The sequence below is a fragment of the Copidosoma floridanum genome, unplaced genomic scaffold (genome assembly GCF_036245765.1).
Source record: "Copidosoma floridanum isolate Cflo_tuat_1 unplaced genomic scaffold, Cflo_Japanese_pri ptg000013l, whole genome shotgun sequence".
Taxonomy (NCBI): domain Eukaryota; kingdom Metazoa; phylum Arthropoda; class Insecta; order Hymenoptera; family Encyrtidae; genus Copidosoma; species Copidosoma floridanum.
Genome location: NW_028321890.1, coordinates 29,520,236 through 29,536,103, shown reverse-complemented (window position 1 = coordinate 29,536,103; position 15,868 = coordinate 29,520,236). Strand labels below are relative to the sequence as shown.

Here is a 15,868-nt window from a genome sequence, read left to right as displayed (position 1 = left end):
CGCATACTTTTTGTGCTTTTGTGCTATTAACATCGCACATTATGATCTAAGATAAAATTGTAAGTGTTCGACCGCAGTAATTTTCGATGATGCGTTTTTAAAAATCACATACTTATTATCTTTGTTCTTTAGAAAAATTTTTTAAGTTCATTCGACGTTTATGTTCTTACACATGATAGCTCAAATATCGTTTTTTGGCACGTTTGCTTGGAATGTCACATAGCTGTTTTTGAGTTATTATATTAATTTTTTTTTTTTTTAGTTTTTGTTTCATTTATTCGTCAGTACGGAAGCCTCTTTGATTAATACATGTACGCCTGCTCTAAATACATAAACACGTATTTTGTATTTGTCACTAATGTATAACACATTATCTTTGCCTTCGTTAGCCGATAAACCATAATTTTTCGGATCGAGGACATAAATAACTAGTTAACTTTACTTAGCCAAGATACATCCGTCCGACAGACTAGATATACTCAACCATATTCAGTTGTATATATTTTATACACATTTCGGCTTCTTTTTTTTTTTTTTTTTTTTTTTTTTTTAGTTCCTACCTAAATTACATTAAATATATGTTTATGTATAATATTTATATAAATGCCGTATTTGACGGCTCTCCATTACACCTCCACAAATCTGCTTGTCTGCAATATACAATATATTTTAGACAAAAAATTTCAAGCAGAAAAAACAATACATCACTTTTCTTCTTTGACCCTTGAATCGTGTATGCAAACTTGGATTGTTTTTTTTCTCTCCATCGCAATATTACGTCCGATCGGTTTTTCGTAAAAAAATGATGTGCCAACACACTCGCAACAAACCACTTGACTATTCCACTTTTTTTTCATTCCTCGTGTACATTATATGTATCAACTGGTGTACCCATCCTTTAAAATTCAAGTGCATACGTTTGTAGTCACGTGAGTGTCGCGACATATCCTTTTGACACGTCCATGACATACTTATATGTATATATTAATAACAAAGTTCTTTTGTGCGATTATTATTTTGGGCGAGTGTTTTTTTTTTTTTTTTTTTTTTTCTTTACTTCTCTCGATTTTTTGTCATATTTAGCACAGTAAACTGTGGTATTATTTTCGCAGCGAAACAAAGTTGTAGGAACGGGTAAAATCAAACTTTTATAACGAATTTTGTTGCAATGTCAAATTTTGCGTGAAATTACGTAAAATTGGCTTCATACTTTCACAGGTAATATTCTCTTGCTAATGAAAAATAATAACAACCGTTGATTGGAAAAATATGTTGGTAATATATTTTGTACATTAATGTAAAACATAGTGTTGGGATGAGTATTTTCGAGTGAAAATAAATTACCCGTGTTGACAATTGCACGTTTGCAGTACTCGTTGGTAATAAAAATGAAAAAAGTGTATCGACTGATGAGGTACCGCGTGTTTTTCTACACTCCGTATAAGCCGATCGAGAGATGAAAGAGGATCATCTTGGACGCAGGGACGTATTTTTTTTTTTTTTTTTTTTTTTGAAAGGACAATCAGTTTTATTGCATTGTTGGTGGAACTGAAAGGTATACAAAAAAAAAAAAAAAATTGTGCACCGTAGACCAGTAGTTTGGGGGGGAAAAACCCGATATCCTCTTTCCGATACCAGAAACAAATAGAAACGTAAAACTCAACGCCGAGCGCACGCAAGGGGGTTACGGTTATTGCGCGATTGAGATTTTTGTCCGAGCCATATTCGATGCGATTTCGAGGAAGTGCCGATCGGAGGAAACTAACATGAAAAAAAAAAAAAAATTTTTTTTTCCGAGCACTCGAGGCATCATTGTTCTCTCGTTGATAAAATATAGTTTCGATACGAAAACACATAAATGGAGAGCAGCTGCATGATCGAGTACGCGTGTACATATGCACAAAAAAGTCACGTAAACAAGTATAGAATAAAAGCGGAAAAAACAAAGCTCATTAAATGGCGCTTCGGGGGTGCCGTGTGCACGAGCAACAGTGCAAACTCGTCGTTGATGGTGAAGCTTCGATTTGCCGGATGGGGAATAGAGGAATAAAACGCAGTGAGTGCAGTAAGGAGAAAAAAAAAAAAAAAAAAGAAGAAGAGAAGAAAGGAGCGTACCTATAGGTATGGAGGTGTACGACCCCTCTTCTTTCTACTCTCTGGCTCTTTTTTCTCTCCTTTTTTTATTTTCCTCCCTCCACCCCTTTCCTTCCGTTCCGGTCCATAGTAGTCCGATCGTCCGATGTACAAGCCGCATGTCCTTGTCAGATAGCCGGTCTGCGGGAAACGACGGCTTTTACGGACACTAAACGTCAAGCTCGGAAAGTTATCTCGTTATCAAAAGTGAACGCGATAGAGAGAGAGAGAGAGAGAGAGGAACTGTACACCTACGTTGTACATACCCACGCCTTTGAGAGTATATCCGTATCTGTTTGTACTCTCGTCTCTTGTTCGCGTATAGGTGTAGGTAATACTCGTGTACAGTTGTCGCTCACTCGACTCTAAAATACTCTACATTGTTTCGCCGGTGGCCGCGTGGTCGTTCAATGGGTCTGTTTCTCTTTTACTTGACGCCCACTTTTGACCAGTAGGTAAGGGGATTAGTACTCGAGCGATTTTCGAGCTTTGAGGGGATCGATGGGGGTTTTTTTTTTTCTCCACTTTTGCGAGATTGATGAAAACATACGCGCGGAAGTATCTCGTAATCATACCGTACGGGAATGCTGGTTTATTGAAATTTTGACGGTAAAGGGCAAGAGAAAGAATCTACTCTACTCTCTGTTTCGCTGTGAAAATGGCACTTTTTTCATTTACATACCATCCAATTTTTGTGTTAATGTACCACTTATGGGTAATCACGTGTATACGTGTGTAAATGTATTTGCTCCGACCAGGATTGAATCGTCAAACTGTTTGTTGACGAATTTTTCATTTATTTGTGTATATGTATATCAACCTCCGCGACAGAAAAACTGTATAAGTTCATGTTTGTACGGTCGTCCGAAAATTTTCGCCGAGTCTCAAAACACCCATGAGTATAAAATCTCCTCATTCGAACCTCATAAAAATAAAAAAGAAAAAGTCCCTCCTTTCGTTACAAATGGTTATAATTTACCCCCCTCCCTTCTGCCTTGTTTGGCCAACGAACGCTTGGCGCAAGTACGGCCAAAACAAAAAAGAAACAAAAAAAAATCAACACGCGTAATTTCACGTCACCAGCTCTCACTGGAAACTATATTATGTTTACACCTTATACAAGTGTACCCCTTGAATCACGGTACCTATATATAATTATACTTTAGTCGTAGTGGTAGTAATAATAACAATATAGTGAGAGTTAACGTGATAATACTTATAAACAATGCGTGTACAATGAATAATCATTATGTACAAGGTTGATAATGTCCAGTGTCAACGATTCTCGTTTTGGCACAGTAAGAATCCACGGGTCGTTTATAGTAGTTTTTGGAGGGGTGGGGGGTATCGGACGAAAGGTATAGAAAAAAGCGTCGGTGTGTTGCACTGCACGTGGGTAATCGGGGTGGCATACCCGTACACCGGGCGAGGGATACGACGAGAGAAAGAAAAAAAAAAAAAAAAAAAAAAAAAAGAAGATGGCCATACACCGTAATACGGTATAGGTGTGACCGTATACACAAGCGCGCACATAAGCAAAGTCTCTCAGAAGGCCCGATTGACCCCGGTCCTCTGCCTCTTGTTCCAGGTGCAGGTGAGTATGCGCATGTAGGTGCGTCGAAAGGTGGCGTTGCACAAGGCGTAACAGACCGGATTGACGGTGCTGTTGATGTAGCACAGGTAATAAAAAAAGTCCCACAACTCCTGGGGTATGCAGCCAGTGCAGGTTGTCAATGGTTTGACGAGGACGAGGATGTTGTAGGGTGTCCAGGTGATGATGAACGCCAAGAGGATGGCCGACAGGGTTTTCGCGGCCTTTCTGTCGGCCTTCTTCTCCTGGGACTTTTTCTTCTTCTTGACCTGTTGCTTGGCCACCGGCTTTGACGCCTTGGCGATGCTCTTCGCGTTGAGGGGCATGCGGGCGTCGTGGTGGTGCATCTGGGATAGCCGGCGCGGCCGGTCGTCGTGCACGTAGCTTATCGACATGGAGGTCTCCTGGACGGGCCCGGTGCTGCCCGTCTCGTCGTAACGGCTCGGCACGTAGCTTATCATGTCCTCGGCGTACATCTTTATGCTGGCTTGGGTCGACTCCGAGGCCGAGCTGTACCTGCTCAGGGCCTGGCTCTCCCTGCTGCCGACGCGCCCCGGTGCGCTCGGCAGCTTTATCACTATCGTGTACACCTGCAACAGACAATGGCACAATGTCCACTTGCATCATTTTTTTTTTTTTTTTTTCCCCAAGTATCGATCGTCCCAGGCTCCAACCGGATGTCGAACTGGTTAATTAGTGTAATTGCGTTCATCGCGTCCGTCCCCGTTGCTCTGCCGATTACGCGCGTATAATGCGTTACGCGTGCACGTATTGTCCGGTTGATTCGATCGTTGCTCGTAAAATTAATTACATCGAAATAGCATCGCTGTTGTATATACGTATAGCGTCCCGGTGTCGATATCCCATCATTATATTCCTACTTTTGTCTTATTTTGCGCATCTGTGTAATCCTCTCCTATTCATAATCGTACCCAAAAAAAAAAAAAAAAAAAAAGGAATCGCACGTAACAGAATACGTAATTGGTGCTTACAATAAAGTCGCTTGTTTTTTTTTTACCCTCGAAAACTGTAATTGAGCCGCGTATCGATTTCTCTATCCCTCTTTTTTCCGGCACCCATGTGCACTACACTAAAACGTATATACCTATAGCGGTGCATACATAACATCTACAATCGAAGCAGCAGAAAAGAAGAGTTGACGATAAATGCACCCTAAAAAAAAGAGGGGGGGGGGAAAGAAAGGAAAAAAGAGGATGTTTGGCTATATGGACCCCGAGTTTGTTGGGAATCTCAAGTGCTGCGGCCAAATGGGTACGGCAGGGACAATAAAAACTGTGGCTGACACACGTGACAAAGAGGGAAAAATAAAAGATGAGCTACACGGACGGATCGAGCCTGGGCCTACACTATACAACTGCAACGGGAGGAAAAAAAAAAAAAAAAAAAATTTGAAGAGCCGTCGAAAATTTTGGCGAACGTCCAGCCGCTTTCGGTACACAGATACACATAATTCCCTGTACACCTATTCGATCAGATCGGCAAAGTCGTACCGAGTGTGTACGCACAGAAAAGAGCAAAGCGATCTTACTTTATACTCGTCAACTGTATCCCGACGACACGCGATGCATCACGCGTTTAAGTATACGTATTATCGGCGAAGGAAGGACGGGGCACAGCCTCGGGTTGAAGCGAGGCCTGAGAATTTCCCCCTTGTTGTATATATACACGTGTACACTCCACACGCTGGGCTCACTCATACACATACTGCACGGTACTCTGGGAAAATTTGTTTTTCCCCGGAAGCTATACATTCCCTCCCCCCCCCTATCCGAGATCTCGTAGGAGTGGAGGGCTGTGTTTGTTGTTGCAGGTGTGTATTATGGGCACACGAGGAGGCGGAGTGATAAGCTCGTCGCGGTGTTTTTTCAATTTCGTGCGAGGTATATACAATATAGCGCGGGTAATTGGCCAGTGCATGGAATCAGGGCGCGCGCAGAGAGAGCTTGCACGGAATGATGGTTTGGTTAATTAATTAAAGGATGCCACGAGTGAAGCTCCTTAGCGAACGAGAGCGGGGGGTTGATGCTTTTTTTTCTTTTTTTTTCCTCGGTATGGTTTTTCTTTTTGTTTAGCGCGGGAAAATAGTCTTTTTTTCTTTTATTTTTTAATCGATCGATCGATTTGACTTTTATTTGGTGAAAACGTGTACGCTCGACGTCCGTTGGATGCTACGGGACTGAAATTTATATATGTATATATAGTTTTTTTTTTTTTTTTCCAAGCGATTTTTCCGTGATGTTTTATTGCTCAATGATTTTTTACGTTATTGTGCCTTTTTTTTATATAATAATTTTCGGCGTCAACAAAAAAAAAGGGTTTACATAATGATGAAACGCAAAGTGAAAATTGATCATCAAAGAAAAATATTATCGCGATTATATTTTAACTCCGTTACTTGCACGTATTGCCCCTCGTCCACCGCCTCTTTTCTTTGTAGAGTCCCAAATCGAACATCAAAATATTGTTACGTTAATTCGCGCAATAATAAAGAGTCAAGAGAATAATCGAATATACCAGCATACCCCACGTACACATGTATATATATACGCAAGCATGTACGTAATATACAAGCAGGAGAAAAAGGAGTTTAAGCAGCTTATCGCCATTTCAGTCTGTCTAACGGTGCTTTGCCTCACTCAATGTGGCACTGATCGGTATACTTACTGCAATAATAAACGCGCATGTGCTCGAGAGATTCGCGGTGTCGATTTCGTCCGTTTCATTCGGTGCCCGGGTAATTTGATTTTCGCGTTCGAAATATCGGAGCTTGGTTGGGGATGGGGGGAAGAGATACATTGTTCGGAGTTTGGGGCAAAAATAAAACTGGTGAGGATTTTTTTTTTCTTTTTTTTCGATTGAAGTTCTGTACCCGTAGAAGATGAAGTACATGGGTATCTTGGAGGGTCTTTTTTTTGTAAATACTACAGCGGATAAAGCATAATGATCCTGAGAGCACGAGGGCTTTGTTTATTTTGCTAGTAAGAGCTATACCACCGCAAAATTCGAGAAAAACAAAAGTACTTTTGAAAATCGATGCTTTTCAACCCCATGAGTCTGAATCAGCTAGCATTTACTCCCCACCATCGATGCGTATAACGTACCTACATGTGGTTGCATAATATATGCTCCTTCGTTTCTGCATTACTGATGGCTCTTTCGATCGGGCGGCTTTGTTTTTTTTTTTTTTTGTTTTTTTTTTTTGTCTTTCCACGTGTACGCGTACACGCGAAATCGGAATTATTTTTCCATGCATATCGAAAAATCGGTACCCTGTAAAAACTGTATGCGGAAAAATGGTATTTGATCGTATGGAGTTATCTGTCGAACAAAAAGTATTTGGACAAAGCCGCATGTTTGCAAAAAAATAGATACTTATTTTTATAATGAAAAACATGATATTATTACCCATGAGGTCAGTCGTCAGTGTTTATTGGCAAAAAATAAAAGCTTGCACGTATGACGTATCTCTTGATATTTCTTTCAAAGTTTTTTTTTCTTCACTACCGATAAGGATAAATATGAGGTTTTATTTTTTATTCCTCATCAGCTGCACCGGTCGTAAATAGAACTAAATGTTGTTTTTTTTTTTTTTTTTTTTTTTTTGGAAGGGAGGGGAAGCACCCACAAATCGCGGGATCGATAAAACGTGAGGTCGAATGCATATTCCATGTTTGGGTAAAAGTATAACTTGCGATATCCATCACTGCGAACACACGAATTTATATTTCGAGGAAAATGTTTGTTACGCTCAACGTGTCGAATTGAGCGATGGGACCATCGCGCAGCAAATACGTACGAAATATGGAAAATTATGACGCGGCTTGGCTTTGTTTTTTCTTTTTCTTTTTTTTTTTTTTTTTTTTTCATACCGTAAATCCATACGTGTTGAAATTGCTCCTTTTTTATACAAAACACAGACGTAAGTGTTGACGAGAATTTTAAGATCAACCAAGTCTACGATACATTACCTGTATATCTAACAAGCTCAGGAAAAAAAAAAAGAAAAAAAAAAAAAAAAAAAAAAACGCTTGAAACGCGTATTTTTGTAAGGAACCGATCCCAAAATGTAAAAAGATCGAAGAAAAAACTAGGAAGCGTGGTTTCCGAAAAACGCCAGACGCAAGAGCGTCTCCTGATATCGATGAGCCAGTTTGTCTGGAAATAGCCAATTGTTCGCTCAAGAGGGTGGGATTGCAAAAAATAATAAAAAGGAAAAAAAGCGGGTAAGTCAACGAGTTGGAGCTAAAGAAAAAAAAAAAGAAGAAAAGAAAAGAAAATATCCTCACCGTATCGTTAGGAATGTTCCTGCTGGAGAAACTGGCCGAGCTGGTGGTCCCGGGCGTCTGCACCCTACTGTTGCTGGGCCTGACATTCACGTAGTCCACCGTCTCCTGGTCCAACATCGAGGGCCGACAGCTACCAAAAGTCAAACTGTCGGACTGGGGAAACGAGTCTATGCGCGATATGTAGCTCGGCACGTGCGTCTCCATCGATATCGGCGTCAACGTCTCGTCGTACGCGGCCCCCGTCCGGCTACTCTCCGGCCCCCCGACTTCGTCCTCGTCCTCCTCCTCGTCCTCGTCCTCGCGGCCGCTGTGCCACCAGGCCACGCACCATTGCTTCAGCCACGTCCACGACAGCGGTGCGTGCTTCTGTAAGTTTTTTTCAACCATAAGAGGGTATGAAAATTTCAAAGGGATGATAACACAAATCGAAATATGCTTCATTTATTCGCAGATCCTACCCATCGATCGGCTTTGGTCAACAAACCTACTCCAATGAAAATTTCTCATTTAAAATAATGAAACCTTTAAAGTATTGCCGAGCAAAAAAAAAAAAAAAAAAAAAGGCGAGGGGGGTAAATAACGCGTACTTACCCTGTGCTGCGGGTAACTGCTGTCGACGTAGGAGTTGACCTCGTCGTTTGGTCCGGTGCTCGACTCGCTGCGCGGCCTCTTGCCGTCCTCCATACCATCGAGCGCGTCGTCACTGTGGCGCGCGTGTAAAAATCCAATGGAATCGGACACATATGTTACTTTGGCTATTAAAAAATACCTCCTCCGGCTCCTCGGCTCTTTCACGGGAAAATTCTTTCCTCCCACCCACACCACTTGCCGTTCGCGGGAAAATATATTGCCCTGAAGTGACCGCGCGCGCTCGCATACGTTTTTTTCCATGCGCACGGGGCATATATGGCTCGAGCTTTGTTTTCTTTTTTTTCTTTTTTTTTCCCTCTTTGCTCGAAATTCATCTCCGCGCCGTATGGGTTCATCATAGCTTGGCTTTTTACGCGGAACGAGAGCCGAGGAGGCGGAGTGAGTGGCGTTGCATCGCACAACTTTTTTTGCGCATAGTTGGATTTATTGGATGAAAAGTACTCGCGACGCGCTCTCTTTCTCTCTGTCGAATGTACACGGGGCAGGTTTGGCTGATGTTACTTTTCAACCGTGCGGGTGTGAATACGTCATGTGTGTGCGGTGTCGCGTGTGTGCACGTGCCAGATGACAATTGCAGGGTTTTTTTTTCAAAGGCTGCTCGGGAAAAAGTGTTGGATTTCGTGCGAGTGGACTTTTGTGCGTTCCGGAGTGAAAGGGTCAAATTTTACCCAACATTCGTGTAATTACAGTTGCGACCATGTATATATTTTTCTTTCATATAAGTTTACCGGTTGCACGCGATCGTCTGTTTTTTAAAGGATCGATCTTTATTTACTGTGTGTATCCAATAAATTCAATACTAAATGAATTATTATTAACATTATTACTAATATTTTATGATCATTTACTAGTAAAAAAAAAATACACGTATAATCAAACCAAGCCTTAAAAACAGTTAAAGCTTTTTTTCAATAGCTTTATCATTTGTAAAAGTATAACAATGCAATACAAAATGAGTAGTTCTTATTTTTGGTGTATGTACATGCATAATTATATATCGATTAAAAGGACGGAGCACTAGTTCCACCTCTACGTGTGAATGATGTTTAAATCTTCACTGTGTGTGACTTTTGTGTGATTAGTTTTTGAACAGTTTGTCATATGATGGTTTTTTTAAATATACATCCAATACTAAAATTCTAGATTTTGTACCTTCGTGATGAGAAACCATCATCTCGTATTGTATTATTAAAGATTTTATTTTAGATGTCTTTTTAGCACAGACTAAAAGGAATTTACCGACGAGGTAATGTATGAAACTTTTCCGGTGGAAGAAAAAACTTAAGACCCTTTCCTTGACAAAGTACATTAAAAAAAAAAAAAAAAAAAATGTAAGCTCTTAACTGTAAGAGAATATCGATACGTCAAAGTTTTATGAAAAAATAAAATTTCAGTACCACGTCAGTGAATTGCGACATAAAAGCAAATATTTTCATGAAACAAAATTTTCATTAAAAAACTGAATTATAAAATTTTTTTAACTAAAAATTCTTTAAAAACTTTTACGAAAAGTGGTACAGAATAAGTTTTATTATTTTTACTATTATTACAATGTAATGTGTTTTGTGCTCCGCAAGAGTCAGAACTTAATGTTTTCGAGTGAATTTCGTCAGATAAGTGATAATATACTTTTTCTCCAAGAAAAAACTTTTAATACAATATATTTGCAATATTCTTTGGTCAAAAACTTTTTATTTGTTTAATCATTAAATTGCTTTTCATTTTGTCTTTCAGCTTAATTTAGCAATACCAATGCATCTAACTATCTGCGCATTTTCGTTTTCTCACACAATTTCCGTCTTTTTTGCAGGTACATACATACACGATGAATTCCACATAAATTCGTCAGTAGCAAGTTCCCAAATAATGAAAAAAGAAATTGTTATTTAACTATTTAATGGTATGTATTTTTCGAGGATGTTTTATAAAATTCTGTATTAAAAAAAATTAATGAAAGTGTCGTAGATTTACATTACTTTATTCAAAACTGACTACGTTATTATTGTTTAAAGATATTTTAACGTATGTAAATTTAATTTCATTACTTAAACAATGAAAGAAAAAAAAATTGAATTTTTTTTTAATTGATCTTTTGTTCCCTATTTTTCCAGATAATCAGAAAAATTTGGAAATAACGTAACTTTGGGAAACTCTCGGGTGAACAATTTTTGTGAAATTACGTACAGTCGAATAAATGATCTATCCTCGACACTATCCTATATAACATTAAAAGACGTCAACAACAAACAAGAGTACCTATAACACGCACACCCAATACGACTTTAATTAATCTATGTACGTACAATGTAAAATCTATACACTTGCATGGCACCTAGTAAATACAGATATAATGTATACACAAAAACTAGCGTTTATATATACATACAACAAAACACGACACCAATAAAGTATCCATATACATGTATAAACACACACATAGATAATAACAACAACAATAGTAATAATATTAGGGGATGTGAAAGTAAATACATACGAGAGCGCGACGCGGGATGAGGAGACCAACCTCGAGTTGCTGCGCTTGCTCGCGTCGGGCTTGCTGCCGCCGTGTTCGGCGGCTTGCAAGTTCGGCAGGTCCTTTTGGCGTTTTTTCGTCTCGCCCCAGATGCGCCAGTACAAAAAGGCCATTATCGACACAGGCACGTAAAACGCGGCTATCGCCGTGCCGAAGGTGATGTAGTGATTTGTCTCGATGAATTGGATGTAGCACGCGCGCTCGGGTACAGTGCGCTGGCCCTCGATGTACGGCCACGCGTAGATCCACGGTGGCCACAGTAGCAGCGACACGCCCCATGCCGCCCCTGGTTTTTTTTTTTTTCGTATTTTTTTCAAATGAATATTTTGTTTGTTCGTTTGTGTGTGTTACGATTCCAAATAAAAACCGGTGGATTCTGTGTGTACGTTTTTCGAGCTCTATCTCTAGGGGGGAAAAAAAGGTAATTTGACGGCACAATGGAAAACATTTGTCTTTCATCAAGCCATTTTAATGGAATGAAAAAAAAAAAAAAAAAAAGAAATCAGTGGTAGCCATTTTACTCAACTTGCACTGAGATCGGTAAAATGAGTCGTTGAAAAATTGACGGGTCTCTAATAATTTAAAGGTACGTCTCAAGTTTAAGTAGCCAATAAAACGTAAAATGACAATAAACGAATAATCGACCCTTTAAACCAAATCGGTTATCCATCGGTTTTTCAAATTACGATTTTCTCATTCAAACGAAGCTTTGTGCGCGTGTGTAACCATCGAGTTAAAAAACTTTTCTTTTCAAAGAGTATGCGAGTAACACCGAAAGAAGTATATATACGAGTGGTTTGTTGAGATGAAAAAATAACGAATAAATGTGGGGTGCAACGTGTTGTATATATGATGGTGGCTTACCGATCATGAATCCGGCCCTACCGGTGGTCCTCTTGGCCCTGTAAGTGAGCGGTTTGGTGACCGAGAAGTACCGGTCGAAGCTAATGATGAGCAAATTGAGGACCGAGGCGTTGCTGGCCAAGTAATCAAGGGCCAACCAAGTGTCGCAGACCAACGAGCCGAGGGGCCAATAACCCATGACCGTGTAAATCGTGAACAACGGCATCGATATGGCCCCTATGGCAATGTCGGCCACCGCCAAACTGAACAGATAATAATTCGATATGGTCTGCAATTGTTTGTCGATTTTGAAGCTGACCATGACCATGAGGTTGCCGACCACCGTCACGAAGCTCAATACGATCGAGATGATGACGATGAAGACCGTTTGCCACAGGTTGTAGTACCTAACGGGCTTGTCGTCCTCGATTTGAGTCAAGTTACTCACGACGTCGCTACTGTCGAGGCTCGCGTTCAGGGCGTCCAACGGCAGCTGGCTCGACACCTCCAGCAGCAGCATCTCATTCATGATAAACCGCTGCCTCTGTCGCCCGCACCGCCCCCACCAGGTAACGTTACCACCACCACCACCACCACGGCTCCTTGGTCCTTTTTTCTCCCCGCTTCTTCTTCTTCTCCTCCTGCGGCCCCTTCCGCCGCCAGAGTTTTCGTGACTGCCCGTCTCTGCAGCGGCACAGCGCAGCGGGGGGCTGCTCTCGCGCTATGATGGTCACAACAACGTATGTATACGCCGAGGCAGCACCGCCCGTACCTCCTTACTCCTTCGTCGTGGCCGGCTCCAGCCCCGGACGACCCTTACCCTACCTCGGGCGACGTCAACTACATCCCACGAGCTGTTGCTCTGCCGCGACGCTCCTCCTCGACAACGCGGGCAGCATCGGTGTCGCTCCTGCTCCGGCTGTTCCGCCAAAGACGCCCCTCCTCCTCCTCCTCCTTATTGTTTCCTCTTCCCTTACTTCCTCTGCAAAGAGAAAAACGTGTCTGGTCAGTCTTACACCCCTCGATTTGTGCGGGCTTCGATAACCGTTGTAAGGGGTTGTTGGGGTTGGAAGCTATATCGATACGATCGAGGAGAACGCGGTGCCTCGTCGTTATTATGTACGCTCCTAGAAATTGATACCTACATCTGTAAGTTGAGTGGAGAAGTAAATTATAGTTCGCGATGGGCCATTTGGGAATTTCGTCTCAATGATTGTTTGTTCCTTCGTGAGCTTTCGGTAAATCCGCTTGAGCTTTGCGGTTCGGGTGTGAAAATCCATGTGGAGACGAGGGTTTTTAATGTGGATGCGTGTCTAAATAAATAAAATTAAAAAAAATCTTGAATTTTCAAGTAAATCTCGCTGTGTTCTGGACAAAGCCGATTAACGGAGCTTTTACTTCCAAGGCGCGCTTTTTCGGGATCACATGCGGAGATCACCGTTTCTCGGCTCGTTCATTTTACATGGGTAAAGTTGAATTTGTCTATTAAAATATCTGCCATTCATTAAAAAACAATGTCATGGCTGTTTCGGTACCAATATAATGTACATTATTTTCAGACGTCGAGCTTCTTAAACCAAATCATTACAAACACGAACTTGGGCTCATTTGGTTCAGTTTTCCCCTTTTAAAAATACACGATGTTTTATCTTAATGAGATTTTTAGATGGTTCTTGGATGAATTTCCCACGTGGAATAGATTTTTTGGCCACGTCACGCCCACGCCACAGGCCTGTTATTCACCGCGCCGATTCAATTTGATGAAAAGCCTGTGTCCCGTAGTCCTGTGACGTGCTGCCATCGATCAAGGAATAGATGGGGAGCTTCTTTCCTGTGGCCCCGTTGTAATTCAACATTGGTACACGCAGTTTTCTTCTAAAGCCACACGAGTGAACGACAACAGTAGAAGGAGGGAGGGGGGTGCAGCTGATAGTCTTCGGATGCGAGAAAGGAAATACGTTAAAAGTCGGCGTGTTTGCTGCTGGCGACGGAGCTGCAGGGGTTGGTGGGACGTGCAACTTTTTTTTTTCCCCCTCCTCGCTCTCCCTTGGGGGAAGACGCTCGGGTTGTTCTCTCGCTTTTGTTTATCCGGCGGTGACTCGATGCGCATTTCGCTGCTTTCGTACACGTATATATACTTGTGTAATATGTGTATACATTGATCGCCGTGGGCTTTTAATCCGTTTGAAAGCATTTCGTTTTCCAGCCGCGTGGAAGTTTCACGACTGCGATTTCTGACGATGGGTGAGCGTTTGAACATTTGTTTGATGTATTAAAGTAAATGTCACTGCATCATGGGATGTATTAATTTTTAAAGGTGATGTTTCCAAACAATTCAAATGAATATTGGAGCTGCGTTTTTTTTTTTTTTTTCCAATCTTTTTTAAGAATTTAGTTCAACGAAACCTTCAATCAAACCCAGTCAACAGTCGTATACTTGAATGGTCGAGTAATCTCGGAGATCTTTTTTCTTTTTCACGATATTATATTACATCTATGATGGAAATTTTTTAAATTTATTCATTACATGATCTATCAACACTGTGATCAAAAGATAAGAGCCAATCTGTCAAAGTAATCCTTGCCTGCCATTTAGAAAAGGCTCGAATGAGAAGAAAAAAAAAAAATGGCACAAGCTCTTGACCGCACTTTGGTATTGAAAATTACGGAGGTGCCGTACTGAATGAGCATCATCCGGCAAACATTCGTCACTACGAGGGAAAAAATAAATCCGCTCGGGCCGATAAATCTGCCGGACGATCGGGGGAAGCGATTTATTAGGTGCCTCGGATACGAATCTAGCGGGGAAAAAAGTGGCATGGATTAATCCCTTTTTTTTTTTACCGATGCTCAGCCGCGAAATCATCACTGGACTGAGACTAATCTATTATCAATTTTCGCGGGCTAACGCCATTGAGGCGCTCTTCGTGCGGTAATTGTCGCCGATTGCCCAGGTAAGCTTGACCTTTTTTTCGGTCAGTTGTTTTTAAAAATTAAAAAAAAAAATTACTTTTTTATCCTCATTTTACAGTTTGTTAGTAAAAAATCTTGATAAAAAAAAAAAAAATTTAATTAATTAATGAAGCTTTTACTCGTATTATTATCAAGTGAGTGATACGTGCACGTACCCACGAGATGATGGCTGGATTAAAACGAGTTTGGCAGCGCTACCTACTGCCCCGGTAATTTGATTATTAAACACTGCAAGCAAACTGTTGAATACTGCATACGACGACGACGAGCTTATTATCACCGTAAAGCTAATTAAGTGGATAAACTTGCATGCTCGAATGATCGCGGTGATGATGATAATTTTACGTTGATATGGGGATGAAAAGTAACAATAATAATAATAATAATAATCAATGTTTGTGCACTACTCGTCAAACTATATCTGTAACTACTTCGTATCGCGAAACAGTTGAAATTTTTTTAACGATACCGTACAACTGCGGGGTATATGATTACCACGCGGTAGGTATGTATAAATATATGCAGCCAAGGAGCGCGCGGATCTCTCGAGCCAACATTTACGCGGCAAAGTTGCGTTCGCGCATGAGAAACTTGTTCGTTAACAATCTCCAGGGGTGTATGAAGTGTGGCTCCGAGTCAATTCGTTAAAACATTTTCAACAATCGCAGGAAAAAAAAGTTGCCGTGGGTCATTTTTATTTACTTAACTGGCGTGCAACTTTTACAAGTATCAAGTTGAAAGTTTTATTTTTTACCCCACCCCCCCCCTCCCCGCCCCTGAGGTGGGAAAAAAAATGATTACCAAGTTCCGTAATAGAATCGGCGAGCAAAGTCTCAT

The 15,868-nt window shown here is 41.0% G+C and overlaps 1 protein-coding gene across 1 annotated transcript; it reads right to left on the bottom strand.

Annotated features, from left to right (window-relative positions):
* Nucleotides 1-3,678: 3,678 nt before the first annotated feature.
* Nucleotides 3,679-12,587, bottom strand: mAChR-A (muscarinic Acetylcholine Receptor, A-type). The gene is made up of 5 exons (XM_089590793.1): nucleotides 12,080-12,587; nucleotides 11,183-11,501; nucleotides 8,623-8,734; nucleotides 8,032-8,397; nucleotides 3,679-4,314 (listed from the first exon to the last, which is right to left on the bottom strand). The coding sequence occupies exons 1-5, from the start codon at nucleotides 12,585-12,587 to the stop codon at nucleotides 3,679-3,681; spliced, it is 1,941 nt and encodes a 646-aa protein (XP_089446919.1).
* Between the last annotated feature and the right edge of the window lie 3,281 nt (nucleotides 12,588-15,868).

Bases quoted from the DNA above. Each gene is read 5' to 3' on its own strand.
- mAChR-A (XM_089590793.1), bottom strand. From the start codon at position 12,587: ATGAATGAGATGCTGCTGCTGGAGGTGTCGAGCCAGCTGCCGTTGGAC. The intron at 11,502-12,079 runs GTAAGCCACCAT...AAAAAAAACCAG, and splicing joins TAGGGCCGGATTCATGATCG to GGGCGGCATGGGGCGTGTCG. The intron at 4,315-8,031 runs GTGAGGATATTT...TGTCTGTTGCAG, and splicing joins GGAACATTCCTAACGATACG to GTGTACACGATAGTGATAAA.